We start from the raw sequence: 19,081 nt of genomic DNA on the forward strand, positions 1-19,081 counted from the left end.
TTTACAGGAAAGAGGAAAATAATTGGAACTTTTTCCTTAAAACAGGATTTTAAAAATGATCCCCTTCAAGAATGTAATACTGCTGTGTTTTTAAAGCACGTCATTGCTGATTACAAGATCACCCAGTGATTAAATATGAGACTGTGGAACACCGAAACCAAAAGCTTTTGCTGGCTGGGACTGCTTGGGTCATGTCTCCACCACAGAGGACACATCTTCTTAATAGCACCAGATTCCTGCTTTGATAAAATGTGTTATTTTAGATTGCTAGGTAGGAATAACCAAAAGGAAAGCTGTTAATTTCTACACACACTGAAATTCAGTGGGAGAAGACATAGGAAAAGGCGGGGTTTAGGACCCTGAAAGCCTCGTCAGGCGGTAGTTGTGCAGATCACTGGGAGACTCTAAAAGGGTCCAGTTTTAATTCTGCCTCTAATCTCTGCAACAGCCGCGCTTCTCCCAGCAGCTCAAGGTTGGGTTGATCCTGACCGTGGCTCTGGATTTTCGCTCTCTGTTCCCGCCAGAAACTATGTCGCCGGCTCCTTCGCAATGGAAGCCGTAGAAGAAAAAGTGATTTCAGATGCTCGAGTCTGAGATCGCGGTATAAAGGAAGGGGTACAAAAATGAAGACGCTGCTGGTAAGTCAGTTGATCCCAGATCGCCCCGAGGAATTGAACGGAAACCACAAGATTCGGCGTGGGAATTGGCGGGTGATCTCAGCGTTTCTAGGGCAGGCTGGATTTGTTATTTCATCCGGGGTTGGGTGTGCAGCTTTGCCCTGCCGATGGGCATTTTGCAAAACCTGCGAAAACCTGCAGGAAGAGGCGAAGAACTTTCCGCTGCTTGCTTTTTTTTGGGAGGCGTAGGTAGTGTTGGGGTTTAGGGCTGGCGGGGAAGACGAGATCTGCTTGAAATGAAGGGATGCGGGTCGTCATTAGGAATAACAAGTGATGGTGATAATGCTCTGGCACTTTGAGCAGCTATCTCCGACCTAGCATGTAGGGTTGTATATATTCACGCCTTAATTCTTGGCGAGGGAAGGCAGGGTACAAATCTAGCAAATCGATAGATTCAAAATAGAAGCAAAAATGAGAGGTCAACGGGGATGAAAGGAAAGGTGGGTGAGCCCGAGAGGGGTGCGGATATGAAAAAGGACTAAGAAGCGGAGGAAGTAGAAGAAAGAGAAAGGGCAACACATTACAACAACCAAGTACACTTTTCACAGGGCGTCTTTGCTTTGGAACTTGCAACGGGCTGGGCAGAGGTGCGCGGTCTCTTTCCATCTCAGTCAGGAACTGTAAATGAGTCAACCGAGCAAGCGTTCCGCCCTTCTTTCCCGCGCTCCCCAGCTGTCCTTTTCCAGAATTTATCAGAAAATAATTTAAAAACCGTCCAGCCGTTCCAGAAGAAGTCAAAACTTCCACAGGCTGCAAGCTGCTTCAACAAGGGGCGTGCTTAAGTGTGCGCGCGGCGTGCGCTCCCTTGGCAGCCTTGCTGAGAATTCATTTACCCCGACGGGAGTGCTCCGGGCATTTGCAGCACTGCCTAATTGCAGGGGTGGGGGGCGCACAAAGCAGAAGGGCAGCCAGGCACTGCTGCAAGTCGCGCGCAGCGGGAAGAAGAAGAGCCGCGTGGAGGGAGGCTGTGGAGCTCGTACAAGCTCCTCGGGAGATCCTGGCGGCCGAGCGCCGTTACCTTACCGCCGCACTTCTCTCCGCGCGTCACTGTGGTGCTGAGGTCCACAGTTTTTCCTCATCGCCTGCCTCTTGCCAGCTCAACCCTGACCCAAGCTGTGTCCAGCGGGTTCTCAGCCTCTCCTTGCCCCTCCCTCCTTACAGCGCCATGGGCTGGCTGTGTCTTTAGCGCTCACCACCATGTGCACGAGCTTGTTGCTTATGTACGGCAGCATCGGGAGCGGAGGCGGCGGCAATGACGGTACCGGCCGCGGGCGAGCCTTGAAAGAGCAAGTCCAACAGCAGGTGGCGGCGACCAGCCTCCAGAAGCCGGAGAACCAGCAGCGCCTGGGTGGCGCTTCCCTGCGACCCTTTCCCAGACTCGCCGACCGCCCTTTGGAAGGCTACATCAGCGTCCTGGATCACAAGGTGAGCGCCGAAAAGCGGTACCGCGGAGGGAGGCGCCAGGCGGATGATTGACGTTTGAGATTGAACTCCTCTTTGCCTCCCGCTTTAAGGTGCTGGATAAAAGGATTTCAAAAAAGGAGGAACGTTGCAGGGGGACCAAAGGTCAGAAAGGGAAGATGTATGCACTCTCTTCTTTGCATCATGGCAATTGGGAGTGGAGATTTCAAATGCACGGTATCTTGTAGCTGCACCTGGGTAGCTAAAGGGAGGTAGGGCTGTGGGATGTTTTTAGCAGCCAAACTGTGTTTTGAATGATTGCTCTGTATTCTGGATAATTGCAATCTATAAAGAATAATGATGGTAACAACAACTGGGGTTGAGAGACTCTAAAGAGCAAGCACCATCTCTCTCACACAGGTTTTTTTTTTTAATTGCATGGCATAGCAGTTAAATGTTCATGCTGCTTTTTCTTGCTGGGAAGTCCAGCAGCCAGATGTGTAGACTATTTAGCCTGACAAGTCACTTGCCCGGGGTGCACCACCAGGAGGCTAGTCTACATTGCACCAAGTTGGGCTGAGAGAAAGTGACTGGCCCAAGGTCACCCAGCCGGCTTTCGTGTCTAAGGTGGGACAAGAACTCACAGACTCCTGGTTTCTAGCCCAGCACCTTAACCACTAGACCAAACTGGCTCTCTTCTCCCACAGGTTGTTACAGATGAATGTTTAATTTGGTAACAATGCCAAACCAGTTTCAAGATAGTTTACAAATAGTTTACAGCATGTTCTATTTCCTTGGAGATATTTGCCCTGCTCTGAAAGGTCAAGCCACCACTCAAGCAGGTCCTAAATTATCTAACAGATAAGTAGTTTTGATCACTCTGCTTTGCTGGAGTGGTTCTATAAAAAGAGGGCAATTTTTAAAGGGCACCTCTTACTTTTAAAGTGTAGCTTATCAGCTGTAATGGGAAGTTTCTGCTCCTTGGGAGAATAACATCTGTGATACTGATTTTTTTTAGTTCTCTGTAGATCTGAGACTATTGGTACTCAAGAGACAAAAGGAAAGAAGTAGAATTTACAATTACATGTTCATTTTTAAAAATATTGTGCATGCTGATTAAGAAACCAGGGTGAATGAGTCTGTGAAGTGGTTCTGTATGTATTATTCCTAAAACAGCGAACAATGGAAAAAAAACTGGTTACCTAGTTAAGTTCAGAAAGCTTTCAAGATATAGTTGTCCTTTATTTTACTTTATTTTGAAGAGGAGTTTAGAAGCATGTTCTATTAGAACAGAAGAGATGCTGAAAAACTTGTTTGTTTGTATCCTCTGTTTGTGTAAACACTCAAAATATAAAGCAGTAATAAAGCCAGTGCATTCATTACATTAATATGCCTCTTAAAAGTAGCTGCATCTTCTTCCTCAGGCTCACCAGGAAGTCTGAAGACACATCTGCTTTTCAAAAAGTGCTATGTTCATGCACCCCTTCTTTCTGTAGCACCTCTTCTGGATCATTTTAGAAGAATGTAGAGCCGAATTAGGTGCAGTAATAGAATTCAGAAAGAGGGGTTTAACCACTTCTATACTCTTGCCAGGAAAACTGCATAAATATGTCCGTGCTGTCATTTCCCCTGTGATCAGAGTAATCCCAACTGGTACAGAATTCATGAAAGCTATGAAGACCTGGTTATGCCAAGCAGTGTGTTCGTGGAGTGTAGTATCAACACCCCTCTGCAGGCATTGCTTGTTTTAACAGGACAGTGTTTTCTTAGGATATCCAGTTGCAGATTATTCATGTTTTCTTTTAAACTGTTGTAATTTTCCTACAAAAGTGGAGTGTTTTCTGCTTAGAGCTGGCTACAGTTGAAGAAGCCTGTGTGCCTACAAATTAAAAATAAATATTAGCCACCAGGACCCAACTAGACTTAAGGGCATCTATCTTTTTATTTTATCTAGCATACTGTACTCATGGGCAACCTACAGGTTCTTATATAATTTCTAATGATCAGTAAATGTTGCTCATGGAACAGTAATGCTAATTTAAAAAGTCCTGTTTGTAACTTTAACTAGTTTTATTACTTCTTGATTTCATGACGTATAGTCCTTTCTTTCTTTTGATTAGTTTTGCCAATGTGTAAGTTTCTCTTCCTATCGTAGAGTGAAGCTTTATTGATTTCCCGTCATTCTATCTTTTCTTTTTAAAATGGAAAATAGTATTTTTTTTAAAAAAAACCAATGCTTTAAATGGAAGGAAAGCAAAGTAATCTATAACTAATGCTATCCTCCACTTCAGAAAAATAGACTTAACATCATTTTGCTCTTTAGGGAGTTCGGTGAGTAAATAAAACATTTGCTGTCACTAATCCCACTCACAACCTCAGCCCAGATGAGCAGGAAACAATAAAGCTGGTAGAAACTACAAAAATAGTGTTCATTTAATCACAGAAAAGTTAAAAGCATTTATAGAACTTGTCCTGTAGATTTTGTCAAGTAAGTCAGATCTGAAATAACATGGGAGAATTTCTTAGAAAATACTGGAATGAAATGACACTAATCACAAAAGAATATGAATGCTTCATTCAAAGTGAGAGAGGAAAGAATAATAATTCCAGATAAAAGAACTAGCCTAAAAATAATGGTTCTGGAGGCAATGTCTAACAAGCCTTACAAACAGAGGATATGGTGAAAATCGCAGTGTTCCATCTCAATTCCAGCTGTTTTTTATTATTTACATTTATAGGCTCTTTGTCAAAGTACCATACATAATTTCTGTGAGTCAACCCTGATCATATTTCAAAAGTCAACAGTTGCATTCTTCCTTCCATTCATCTCTGTAGGCTTGATCCAATGAAAAGCAGAGTTGCTTTTTCCAGAAAGAAATGTTAGTGTGAGTAATTTAACAAAAATGAGGCTGTCTGTGCTGAAAAACACAAGGTAATGCTGATAATTTGCAAGTTTCTTACATAGAATTCATTTTAAAAAGAAATGTTAGTATTATTCCTTATAGAAAAAGACCTCTTTATTCTAAATTAATTGCTACTTTTCCTCATTACAAATTTTTCATTTTTTAATGAGTTAGTATTTAAATAACTGGCAGTAAAATCACTTTCCATAGAAACAGTTTTGAGGGAAGAAATCCTTCAGATATCAATTAGTTTGCATTTTCAGTAGACCGCCATACTAAGAAAAGTTCGGAGGACTTAGATATATCCTTAAATACTTTCACCAGATAAGAGAGCCAGTATATAACATTTAATTAGAAAGCAATGTTGTGTGTATAGAAATGGAGCAAGAACAGTATTGTAATTAAGTGTGTGATGAAATGTTTGTGCATAGTTTGTACTTCTATAATCTTCAGTATTGAAGAACACTGTTGGGTACATAATTATTTTGTGTAAATCAATGAGAGATATTACTAGTATTTGAGAACAAAGAATATACTCTACATTCTGTTCTATGGAGACTGTTTTGTAACAGTTATAAAATATAGTTGGAAATCTATTGAGACTTGCTGCTTCATCTCTCTTCTGTTACAAGATAAGTCCATTACTTAGCCAGTGATAGAATATATCAGCTATTCAATTCAGGCTTAACATCAATTCAGTTTTACTCTGGAGGGTGAAGATTTTCAAATATACCAGAGATGTTATAATATTGAGTATATTAATGGAATATTTGCTGGATAACAGATCTAGCTGGGGAGTCTTTTATTCAAGAAAAAACTATTTTAGGATTGGGTTATCTTTATATAGTTACAATTTCCCCAAACGTGTCCCAATCTGCTTACACACATTAATACATTATTTATTTATACATTTATACATTAATATTTATTTATTTATTTGTAGCATTTTATGTCTTTACTTAAATAGGAAAAAAATGCTTTCAAAGCACTTTAAAGAAGTAGATAGTAAGAAATTCCTTGCCTTCAGGTGTATGATGGAAGAGATAGAGCACAAAAGGAAAAGGAATTGGGAGGACAATGAAAGTAGCAAACTGAAGCACTAGGCCTTTTTTTTTTACGGTATTTTATAGTGACCATATATGGAATGGAAACTGTTCTAGAGAAGGAATCAGATGTTACTGATGTTTCCTTGTAATCAACAGGGTAGCTTACTTCCCAGTTCTCTCTGTATCTCTTACAGCCGCATAGTATGAGTTGCTACATGAGAACTAAGTGAGAGGAGTACTAGATGAAGCTGAAATCAGCAACTGATGGAATGATGTCGCTTCTTTCTTTCACAATAGTTAAGACTTCACCTAGGGGTAGGATCATTTGTATAGCTTTTAAAAAAATATATATTATTAGATTTTTATCCCTCCTTTTTCATATATAACTCAAGGTGGTGAACATACCTAATACTTCTGCCTGCTATTTTCCCTGTAACATCAACCCTGTGAGGTGAGTTGGGCTGAGAGAGAGTGACTGGCTCAAAGTCACCCAGCTGGCTTTCATGCCTAAGGCAGGACTAGAACTCTCAGTCTCCTGGTTTCTAGCCCAGCACCTTAACCACTACACCACACTGGTTCTTTAATAGAATAATTGGTCCACAAATTCATTATCTGTAGAAGAAGCTCTTCAGCAAAGGATCGTTACCTTGCCGTGGTGCTGGAGCTTGAGCACCTCAATGATGCCATGAGCTAAACCGTGGAGGGCCACCCAAGACGGGAAGGTCATGACAGAGAGGTCAGACTAAATGCGATCCCTGGGGAAGGTAATGGCAACCCACCCCAGTATTCTTGCCGTGAAAACTAAATGGATCAGTACAACCAGAGATATGTCGGTATACCATCGGAAGATGAGACCCCCAGGTCGGAAGATGGTCAAAATGCTACTGGGGAGGAACAGAGGATGAGCTCAACTAGCCCCAGACGTGATGACGCAGCTAGCTCAAAGCCGAAAGGACGGCTAGCGGCCGACGGTGCTGGTGGTGAACAGCGAATCCGATGTTCTAAGGATCAACACACCATCGGAACCTGGAACGTAAGATCTATGAGCGAGGGCAAATTGGATGTGGTTATTGGTGAGATGTCAAGATTAAAGATAGACATTTTGGGCGTCAGTGAACTGAAATGGACTGGAATGGGCCACTTCACATCAAATGACCACCAGATCTACTACTGTGGACAAGAGGACCACAGAAGAAATGGAGTAGCCTTCATAATTAATAGTCAAGTGGCTAAAGCAGTGCTTGGATACAATCCAAAAAATGATAGAATGATCTCAATTCGAATTCAGGGCAAGCCATCTAACATCACAGTGATCCAAATATACGCCCCAACCACAGATGCTGAAGAAGCTGAAGTAGAGCAGTTCTATGAGGATCTGCAGCACCTACTGGACAACACGCCTAAAAGAGATGTTATTTTCATCACGGGAGACTGGAATGCTAAGGTGGGCAGTCAAATGACACCTCGAATTACAGGTAAGTATGGCCTGGGAGAACAAAATGAAGCAGGACATAGGCTGATAGAATTTTGCCAAGACAACTCGCTCTGCATAACAAACACTCTCTTCCAACAGCCTAAGAGACGGCTTTATACATGGACTTCCCCAGATGGACAACACCGAAATCAGATTGACTACATCCTTTGCAGCCAAAGGTGGCGGTCATCTATACAGTCGGTAAAAACAAGACCTGGAGCTGACTGTAGTTCCGATCACGAACTTCTTCTTGCACAATTTAGGATCAGACTAAAGAGATTAGGGAAGACCCACAGATCAGCTAGATATGAGCTCACTAATATTCCTAAGGAATATGCAGTGGAGGTGAAGAATAGATTTAAGGGACTGGACTTAGTAGATAGGGCCCCGGAAGAACTCTGGACAGAAGTTCGCAACATTGTTCAGGAGGCGGCAACAAAACACATCCCAAAGAAAGAGAAAACCAAGAAGGCAAAATGGCTGTCTGCTGAGACACTAGAAGTAGCCCAAGAAAGAAGGAAAGCAAAAGGCAACAGTGATAGGGGGAGATATGCCCAATTAAATGCAAAATTCCAGAGGTTAGCCAGAAGAGATGAGGAATTATTTTTAAACAAGCAATGCACGGAAGTGGAAGAAGACAATAGAATAGGAAGGACAAGAGACCTCTTCCAGAAAATTAGGAACATCGGAGGTAAATTCCAGGCAAAAATGGGTATGATCAAAAATAAAGATGGCAAGGACCTAACAGAAGAAGAGGAGATCAAGAAAAGGTGGCAAGTATATACGGAAGACCTGTATAGGAAGGATAACAATATCGGGGATAGCTTTGACTGTGTGGTCAGTGAGCTAGAGCCAGACATCCTGAAGAGTGAGGTTGAATGGGCCTTAAGAAGCATTGCTAATAACAAGGCAGCAGGAGACGACGGCATCCCAGCTGAACTGTTCAAAACCTTGCAAGATGATGCTGTCAAGGTAATGCACGCTATATGCCAGCAAATTTGGAAAACACAAGAATGGCCATCAGACTGGAAAAAATCAACTTACATCCCCATACCAAAAAAAGGAAACATTAAAGAATGTTCAAACTATCGAACAGTGGCACTCATCTCACATGCCAGTAAGGTAATGCTCAAGATCCTGCAAGGTAGACTTCAGCAATTCATGGAGCGAGAATTGCCAGATGTACAAGCTGGGTTTAGAAAAGGCAGAGGAACTAGAGACTAACTTGCCAATATCCGCTGGATAATGGAAAAAGCCAGGGAGTTTCAGAAAAACATCTGTTTCTGTTTTATTGACTATTCTAAAGCCTTTGACTGTGTGGACCATAATAAATTGTGGCAGGTTCTTAGCGGTATGGGGATACCTAGTCATCTTCTCTGCCTCCTGAAGAATCTGTATAACGACTAAGTAGCAATAGTAAGAACAGACCATGGAACAACGGACTGGTCTAATATTGGGAAAGGAGTACGGCAGGGCTGTATACTCTCACCCTACTTATTCAACTTGTACACAGAACACATCATGCAACATGCTGGGCTTGAGGAATCCAAGGGTGGACTTAAAATTGCTGGAAGAAACATTAACAATCTCAGATATGCAGATGATACCACTTTGATGGCTGAAAGCGAAGAGGAACTGAGGAGCCTCATGATGAAGGTGAAAGAAGAAAGTACAAAAGCTGGCTTGCGGCTAAACCTCAAAAAAACCAAGATTATGGCAACCAGCTTGATTGATAACTGGCAAATAGAGGGAGAAAATGTAGAAGCAGTGAAAGACTTTGTATTTCTAGGTGCGAAGATTACTGCAGATGCTGACTGCAGTGAGGAAATCAGAAGACGCTTAATCCTTGGGAGAAGAGCAATGACAAATCTCGATAAAATAGTTAAGAGCAGAGACATCACACTGACAACAAAGGTCCGCATAGTTAAAGGAATGGTGTTCCCCGTAGTACCATATGGCTGCGAGAGCTGGACCATAAGGAAGGCTGAGGGAAGGAAGATCGATGCTTTGGAACTGTGGTGTTGGAGGAAAATTCTGAGAGTGCCTTGGACTGCAAGAAGATCAAACCAGTCCATCCTCCAGGAAATAAAGCCAGACTGCTCACTGGAGGGAATGATATTAAAGGCAAAACTGAAATACTTCGGCCGCATAATGAGAAGACAGGAGACCCTGGAGAAGATGCTAATGCTGGGGAAAGTGGAAGGCAAAAGGAAGAGGGGCCAACCAAGAGCAAGATAGATAGACCTTTTTAGGGAAGGTGGTTCAGAAGGTGGTGGCGCTGCAGCTCCAGAGGGTCCTGGAGGAAACGGATTATCTGGACCCCTTTCAGTCAGGTTTCAGGCCAGGATATGGGACAGAAACTGTATTGGTTGCACTTATGGATGATCTCTGGCAGGAGCGGGATGGAGGCAGTGCATCCATCCTTGCTCTCCTTGATCTCTCAGCGGCTTTCAATACCATCGACCATGGTATCCTTTTGGGACGGCTCAGGGAGTTGGGGGTGGGCGGCATAGTTCTGCGCTGGTTCACCTCCTTCCTCCAGGGCCGGTCCCAGTCGGTGGTAATAGGAGAGGAGAGATCTGACTCTCGACCCCTCCATTGTGGGGTGCCGCAGGGTTCGGTTCTCTCTCCTCTCTTGTTTAACATCTACATGAAACCACTGGGTGAGATCATCCGTCACCATGAGTTGAGGTATCATCAGTATGCTGATGATACCCAATTATACATCTATCCCGGGTGAGGTAAGTGATGCAGTGACTGCCCTTTCTCAGTGCCTGGGGGCTATGGGGGTCTGGATGGGGAACAATAGGCTTCAACTGAACCCTGGTAAGACAGAGTGGCTGTGGGTTGATGGGGCTTCAACTTCCGGGAAACTGTCATCTTTAGTTCTTGATGGGGTGGCACTGCCCCAGACAGACTCAGTGCGTAATCTGGGGGTTCTCCTGGACTCATGACTCCTGCTCAAAGAGCAGGTGGCAGTCGCGGCCAGGAGGGCCTTTGCGCAACTTCGGGTTGTGCGCCAGTAACGCCCGTTCCTGGATCGTGAAGCCCTCCGAACAGTCATGCCCTGGTTATCTTCCATATATACTACTGCTATGCAGTCTACATGGGGCTACCCCTGAAGAGTATCCGGAAGCTTCAGCTGGTCCAAAATGTAGCTGCGCGGGCTATTTTTGGTGCACCTAGGTGGGCACATATAACACCGTTGCTGCGCGAGCTGCACTGGGTGCCAGTTTGCTTCCGGGTCCAATTCAAGGTGTTGGTTATTACCTTTAAAGCCCTACATGGCATGGGGCCAGGTTACCTGAGGGACTGTCTCATCTCCATTACATCGGCCCACCCCACCCGATCATCCAGAGGGGGCATGTTACGGACCCCGTCCATAAGAGAATTTCATCTGGCAGGGTCCAGGAAGCGGGCCTTCTCTGTGGTGGCCCCCGCTCTCTGGAATATCTTGCCCCCGGAGGTGAGGCAGGCCCCTTCTCTCCTGACCTACTGGAAGGCCCTGAAGACCTGGTTTTGCTTTCTTGCTGGGGCGGGAAAGTGAATAGCCATTCTTGGGGATGGCTCGCACCCTAGAGTCCCTCCCGCCAGCCTGGATTTTACATTTCTCTTGGATTTTATTTATTTATTGGGTTTTATTATAATTGTTTTATGTGATTTTAATGTTTATGTTTTATGTGGGATTTTATTGTAAACCGCCCAGAGTCCCTCTTCTGGGGGAGATGGGCGGTGGCTAAATATGAGTAATAAATAAATAAAAATAGATGATATTCTAGAGGTGAAGGACTCGTCCCTGGGGGAGCAGGGGGGTGTTGACGACCGACAGGAAGCTCTGGCGTGGGCTGGTCCATGATGTCACGAAGAGTCGGAAGTGACAATGAATAAACAACAAGAAGAAGCTACAAACAGGCTTTCTTTTGGGGTCGTTTGATATTGAATTAGTTCTTGTTTGGGCTAGCCTCAATTAAATTAGAATTTAAAATTAATATTTTTAAAAAGTAGGAAAATGTCACTAAGGAGTACTTTTACCCTACGATTTAATAATCAATTACCTTACGTTTAGTTACAAGAAAGTACGTGAATTGAGCTAGGTCCTAGTGTCTTATATGGATTCATGCGGTCTTCTTGGCATAATAAGGATGTCCTTCGCCTTTTTCTGCAATATTTTTCAGTTTCCCAGAGTGTCCCCCATATTAACTAGAACCAAATAAGTCAATGATGCATTCTTTTATATGTTTACTTGGACATAATTTTGTAAGATTTACCGCCTAGTCCATATACATAGGATTGTCACTTGAGCATTTATTTTAAAGAAATATTTTACAGCTGAAAATTTAAGGGTTTTTTAATGAAATCATTTTGATTAAATTTAACAGGCAAATTATATATTTTAGGGCAACTACATAGCTTGAAAGCTAGGCATATTTCCTAACCCTGCTCAGTAATTGGTTTATACATGATAAAAAAATTGGCTTTCTGTATGTCAAACCAGTAAAAAAATACCACTTAGAGGGGGAATATTATTGTCTAATTGGCAACTAGACACAAACAAATATATCACATTATAACATCTGATACTCTTTTATGTGGGTTGTTCTGAATAAAAGCCACTGACATTAGCATTGAAGAAAAATGGGGCAATTGCATTTTATGAAATTTTTCTTTTTCGTGTCAGAAGCACCTACCAAGGTGCTTCTGATTTGAAAGGATCTGCCAGTGACATCACCGTTGCCCGGGGGACGCCTTAGGGTGCTCCTTTCATGTCCCTGTTATTTTCCCACCAGAGTGGTACCTGTTCATTTACTTGCATTTGCATGCTTTTGAACTACTCGGTTAGCAAGACCTGGGACAAGTTGATGGGAGCTCACTCCATCATGCAGCTCATGCTTTTGGATTTCAAACTGCCAAGCTGCCAATCTTAATGGTCCTCTGACTCAGCTTCTTAACCACTGAACCACCATGGCCCCTTATTTTATGAAATAATTGAGTATAATAATTATAACAGTGGTCAGTGAGTTAGAGCCAGACATCCTGAAGAGTGAGGTTGAATGGGCCTTGAGATGCATTGCTAATAACAAGGCAGCAGGAGACGACGGCATCCCAGCTGAATTGTTCAAAATCTGGTGAGATGATGCTGTAAAGGTAATGCATGCTATATGCCAGCAAATTTGGAAAACACAAGAATGGCCATCAGATTGGAAAAAATCAACTTACATCCCCATACCAAAAAAGGGAAACACTAAAGAATGTTCAAACTGTCGAACAGTGGCACTCATCTCACATGCCAGTAAGGTAATGCTCAAGATCCTGCAAGGTAGACTTCAGCAATTCATGGAGCGAGAATTGCCAGATGTACAAGCTGGGTTTAGAAAAAGCAGAGGAACTAGGGACCAAATTGCCAACATCCGCTGCATAATGGAAAAAGCCAGGGAGTTTCAGAAAAACACCTGTTTCTGTTTTATTGACTATTCTAAAGCCTTTGACTGTGTGGACCATAATAAATTGTGGCAAGTTCTTAGCAGTATGGGGATACCAAGTCATCTTCTCTGCCTCCTGAAGAATCTGTATAACGACTAAGTAGCAACAGTAAGAACAGGCCATGGAACAACGGACTGGTTTAAGATTGGGAAAGGAGTATGGCAGGGCTGTATGCTCTCACCCTACTTATTCAACTTGTGCACAGAACACATCATGCGACATGCTGGGCTTGAGGAATCCAAGGCTGGAGTTAAAATTGCTGGAAGAAACATTAACAATCTCAGATATGCAGATGATACCACTTTGATGGCTGAAAGCGAAGAGGAACTGAGGAGCCTCATGATGAAGGTGAAAGAAGAAAGTACAAAAGCTGGCTTGCGGCTAAACCTCAAAAAAACCAAGATTATGGCAACCAGCTTGATTGAGAACTGGCAAATAGAGGGAGAAAATGTAGAAGCAGTGAAAGACTTTGTATTTCTAGGTGCGAAGATTACTGCAGATGTTGACTGCAGTGAGGAAATCAGAAGACGCTTAATCCTTGGGAGAAGAGCAATGACAAATCTCGATAAAATAGTTAAGAGCAGAGACATCACACTGACAACAAAGGTCCACATAGTTAAAGCAATGGTGTTCCCCGTAGTAACATATGGCTGCGAGAGCTGGACCATAAGGAAGGCTGAGGGAAGGAAGATCGATGCTTTGGAACTGTGGTGTTGGAGGAAAATTCTGAGAGTGCCTTGGACTGCAAGAAGATCAAACCAGTCCATCCTCCAGGAAATAAAGCCAGACTGCTCACTGGAGGGAATGATATTAAAGGCAAAACTGAAATACTTTGGCCACATAATGAGAAGACAGGACACCCTGGAGAAGATGCTGATCCTGGGGAGAGTGGAAGGCAAAAGGAAGAGGGGCTGACCAAGGGCAAGGTGGATGGATGATATTCTAGAGGTGACGGACTTGTCCCTGGGGGAGCTGGGGGTGTTGATGACCGACAGGAAACTCTGGCGTGGGCTGGTCCGTGAAGTCACGAAGAGTCGGAAGTGACTGAATGAATAAACAAAAAATAATTATAACATATATGCTTAATGCAGGCGGCTTTGTAAATCCTCCTTCAAACTTGGAGAAAAACAGCAACAAAAAGCATTGATTAAATTTAACACAACATGGAATGAAACCAAGTGGCTGAGATGTGTAATTACACTGAAAAGCCTTGTCCAGCAGTGTCTATCTGCAAAAGAAATTTTTCTTCCCTCTGTAGCTTCCCATGCACCCTGAAAATCTACTATAAAGAGGTAGCAGTTGCGTGGCCTTCATGTGTATATTAGGGAAGAGAAGAAAGAAAAAAACCCATTGCATGAGCAGAAGTCCCCTCATGGAATGTTGAATAGGATATTATCCTATCCTAGTTAATTTTAGAGTTTAGCCACTTAACACTGGCTGTTAGAATATTGATTACTCACTATCGTGTTCTAAATGGCTATGGAATTGCTTAATCATGAGCCCTCTGCCAAATTCTTCATATGCTGCATTCTTCTTTAACAACATAACTGCTGACCGAATACATGGAGCAACAAAGCATACAATTGTTTCACTGCATTTCCAGTTATGGCGCAATGTACAGGTCCTAACGAATCAGTAAGACCCTTCCTTCTTTCATTTAGAATCTTAACTATGTGACCGCATGCTTCTTTTTGTTCTTAGCAGCATTATTTCTCTGAGCTGGAAAAATGGCATTGCTGGTTCACTTCATTTAGGTTCTTCTTGTTTAAACTTTCACTCTGTATTAAGTAATAACATCCTGCCTGTATTAAAAAGGAATGGAACCAAGTTAGAAGTTCATACCTTTAGTTGAATTCCAGATTGCTCACTTCGTAGCAAAGCAGCTGTCAATCTTGACTTGGCACCAGCTCTCTCATCTTTTGAAGTTCTTTATTCATTATTGACACGATCAATGTAAAAATATGCTCAACATGCTCTGTATTTAAAATTCCATACTGTTAATCATTTGCTATCTAGAATCAAATTGGGAAACATGACACCTTTCTTATTTGGTTGTTTGCGTGTAAAGCAGGGAGTAAACGTAAACTGTAAATGCCATTTTTAAAGATGGATGAAGTATATAGTAAAGTGACAAAATGAGATGTGTGATCACATCTCTCCAGTAGAAGTGGTTTCACTGGTAGCAGTCTATTGAACAAGCCAGTATGTGGAATTCAGAGTCCGAGGCAGGGAATATGGTCAAGGCAAGATGCCAGAATACATCATTTTACAGCAACAAGATGAAGTAGTAGCTCAGATTAGTCTGATATCAGAGCAAGATCCCAGAGGCTCTACATAATGTAGAACTAGTTCCCATATTTCTTCTTGCTGCTATGTGGAAGGAATTTTCATATTATTCTCTTGTTGCTAGCATGAAAAATTCTACACTTTTTTGTCCAACAGTAATAACTTACGTCATTAGAAGTGCAGTAATGCTATATAGGCCCACTAATCAGATAGTTACAGGTAATGAGCTTCTGGCTACATAATACATCTGAGGTAAAATGTTATTCTAGATAAATTCATAATCTCTGGTATGGCTTACTCATACCTGCCTACAAGTTTTAGAACATCCTACTTATTGGAAATGTACAGAAGAAAAAATTAGAATTATTTTTTTAAAAATTGGCAACTCTATAAATGCATCATAATGGTGAAAATGTATCATTTATGACTATACAATCTATCTCAGTTTGATACAGAGGTCTTCCACCCAGTCTCCCCCAGCCCCCAATAAATATAGGTAATGGGTAGATGTTAAAAGCTAGAAGTTAAGGTAATAGCTAAGAAGTTAATTGCCTGACTTTTAATGCAATCAGCTGATATAAAATTTATTGGCTGGAAGCATATTGGTTAGAGCCAGTTTGGTGTACTGGTTAAGGCATCAGGCTAGAAACCGGGAGACCGTGAGTTCTAGTCCTGCCTTAGGCACAAAGCCAGCTGGGTGACCTTGGGCCAGTCACTTTGTGTCAGCCCTAGGAAGGCGGCAATGGCAACCCACTTCTGAAAAGCCTTGCCAAGAAAACTGCAGGGACTTGTCCAGGAAGTTTCTGAGAATTGGACACAATTGAATGGATTAAAAAAAAAAGCTTATTGCTTAAAGAAAAAGTAGGCTTCAGCTTTATATTTCCTTTTAGTGCTATTGTTTATATGGCCTAAGTTGTGCAATACAAGTACAAATGATGGCATGATTCTCATGAAACCAAGACAAAATACTGATTTAGCTTCTCATTACTATAATCAACTCAGCTGAGCTTTGGTGCTGATATAAGTTAATGTGACAGCACAAAAGCCATTCTCAAGGTGAGGCTAATTATTGACATTGCTTCTGCCCTATGAAAGATGCTTTTTGGTGCTTCCACTTATTGCTTCAAGATTGATTTAATTAATAATTTTATACTGTATATTAAATTATTTAATAAGTATTTTAAATCTGTTTATCTAGTGCTCCATCTTCTGGGATGAAGTAAAATTGTATGTAAAAGGTAAATTTAAAATTGTAATCTAATAACATTACAACAAAAATGAACACAAAATTTTAAAAGTCAAAACAATAGTAAAACCCTTTAGAAGTCATTGATAAGATTTTTATTAAAACTTAATAGGGATGGAATCTAATTCTGTCTTAGGGATTTCTGTAGGAAGAAATTTCATAAGATGCTGCTTCAGAAGCTCTTCTTTGTGTATCCACCAATCTGAACTTTTTCTTTGGCGGAACATAAAACCCGATCTTCACAAATGGACTCATATTAGCAGTTGGCTCACAACGTTCAGATATCGTGGCTCAAGATACTTAGCATTTATAGATCCAAACAAGTTAGGGAATTTTAGAAGAATGTATATTGTTGGAATTTTAAACTAGTCAGTATGCTTCAGAAGTCTTAATTTCAGAGAGAAAGAATCCAATTTACATTTTATAATGAGTCTCTGAGATATAGTTGACCATACCTTATTAATCTTGCCTTGCACATAAGAGCTGCTTGTTCATTTATTTATACAATTTATGAACCACCTCAATCCATATGGACTCTGGGTGGTATTCCCTATCAACCAACATTCCAATAAGCAGGAAACAGCACCAGATAAACAATCAGAAAAGAAACAATAGCCTAATCAAGGGCCATTATGTAAGAAACCACACCCCAACCAAAACTGGCAGGGCAGCCAGCAGACTTCACTCTCCCAAGCGCTCGTGATGTTACCAGCCTAGTAATCTGCAGGAAAACAATCCCATCTCAGAGAAATGCTAGAGTCCAACCACTCAAACCTGAGTTACATACAGCATATTCTTTAGTCGTTGAGATTGTGGGGTTATAAGAACTTCTGATTAAAAAATACGTAATACTGTATCAAATCATAAGAGAAAAAAATTAAGGCAGGTGTTAAGTAGGGTGTTAAGTAGGGTTTTTAAATCTTTTTTGATAACCAATATCAAAAAACTAGTAACTAAAATATATATTATAATAATTTAGTAGGGATTTTTTTGCACTTCTGATTGCTTTTTGAAAGCACTAATATATAAAAATAGTATTATGGAATATATTATTTACTAAGAAATGGTCTGAAAAATTGAGAGGATATTGGTTCAAAGCAAATTATGAATTGTGAGCTTGCCTTGCATTTTTCCTTCAGATAATCAGATTTCCTTTGCTTGTTGTGTCCAAGGAACCCGCTGTACAAATGTGCTATTAATGCATGTTAGATTTACTACAGCTTTAATAACCATAAAATAAATATTTTCTAACATCTATCCTTTGCTTTTTGTTAAATTTGAATAAAGTTTGCCCTTTGGTTATGGGAAGGTCAAAGTAGATGAAACGGTTATAATAACACTAGTTAGCACATTAGTCCCCGCAGCTTTCTCTAAGGGAAAATAACATTAACCCTGCAGAGCTATGGAACATGCACTACTCTACATGAGGTATAGGGTACATACTGTAAATACCTTCAGGGAAAAGTACTGTGCTTGGGAAATTGTTTAGTGATAAAGGGTCCAGCCTAAAAGGACAGAAGTGTTCTGGAGATGGGATTTGTTTTCACAAACATGTTCTCTTTCCAGTTCTCCAAATAGTGATAGAATACTCTCTTATGGCACCATAGTGTGTGCCTCAACTTATTTTTCTTCTCTCTGTTCTCTTTTCTACCACCTTCTCAGCTAACCTTAATTTCATTCTCTGTGTACAAATCTCGGTTCTGTCCATTATCTATATATAATTAAAGATAGTTGTTAAAAAAACAACTTCTGACCATAATTTGTGTTCCCTTTTATTATTACTATATTTCCATATAGCACAATTTATCACCAGTACTGCAGCCCAATAGAAACACGATAATATTCTATTGTTTACAGCTCAGGGGCTTGTGTGTTTTATTTGCCATAGAAGAAGACAAATTATTTAGGTTTATTTTAAATATAGACCTCATGAATGTTAATGCCTTGTTATCTAATCTCTTGGAGTCTCCAAGAATCTTTAGATTGTGATCTAATCAACTACAACAGAGTTCCAGTCTGTATTCATTATAATATTTTCTACTTACATGTGTTTTTTTTTAAAAATCCGTTCAGTCATGTCTGATTCTCAGAGACTGCTTGGACAAGTCCCTGCCGTTTTCTTGGCAAGGTTTTTCAGAAGTGGTTCGCCATTGCCTGCTTCCTAGGGCTCAGAGAAAGTGACTGGCCCAAGGTCACCCAGCTGGCTTTGTGCCTGAAGTGGGACTAGATGTCACAGTCTCCCAGTTTCTAGCCTGATGCCTTATCCACTACACCAAACTGGCTCTCAGTTACAAGGATATAATGAGGTAAACAGAAATTGAGGCTATCATGTCATTTGAGAAATCTCAGTTGATTAATCTATGTATGAGTTAAAACCAGTATTTCTAATGAGAAAAAAAGTGATATGAAAAGTTTGTCTTTTGAAGTCAGGCATACTGCATATTTAAGGCTCAAGCAGGTAAATAAGTTATGATTTTCCCTGCCCAATAATTACCTTTGAATTGGGAATGGAGTTGGCTCATTAGAGTAAAAGAAGCTTTGAACAACAGGAATGAGCAAGGGATGCA

General features: G+C 41.3%; 1 protein-coding gene across 2 annotated transcripts in view; it reads left to right on the top strand.

Annotated features, from left to right (window-relative positions):
* The first annotated feature begins 400 nt into the window (after positions 1-400).
* Positions 401-19,081, top strand: part of ST6GALNAC5 (ST6 N-acetylgalactosaminide alpha-2,6-sialyltransferase 5) — a 90,305-nt gene continuing 71,624 nt past the window's right edge. The window contains exons 1-2 of one of the 2 annotated variants that reach the window (XM_063298140.1): positions 401-638; positions 1,839-2,102. In XM_063298140.1, coding sequence (XP_063154210.1) covers positions 624-638; positions 1,839-2,102 — 279 coding nt within the window. In that variant the 5' untranslated portion in view covers positions 401-623. The remainder of the gene's footprint in view (positions 639-1,838; positions 2,103-19,081) is intronic. The other variant, XM_063298139.1, reaches the window with a different exon arrangement.

The sequence above is a fragment of the Candoia aspera genome, chromosome 3 (assembly GCF_035149785.1).
Source record: "Candoia aspera isolate rCanAsp1 chromosome 3, rCanAsp1.hap2, whole genome shotgun sequence".
NCBI classification, from domain to species: Eukaryota; Metazoa; Chordata; class Lepidosauria; order Squamata; family Boidae; genus Candoia; species Candoia aspera.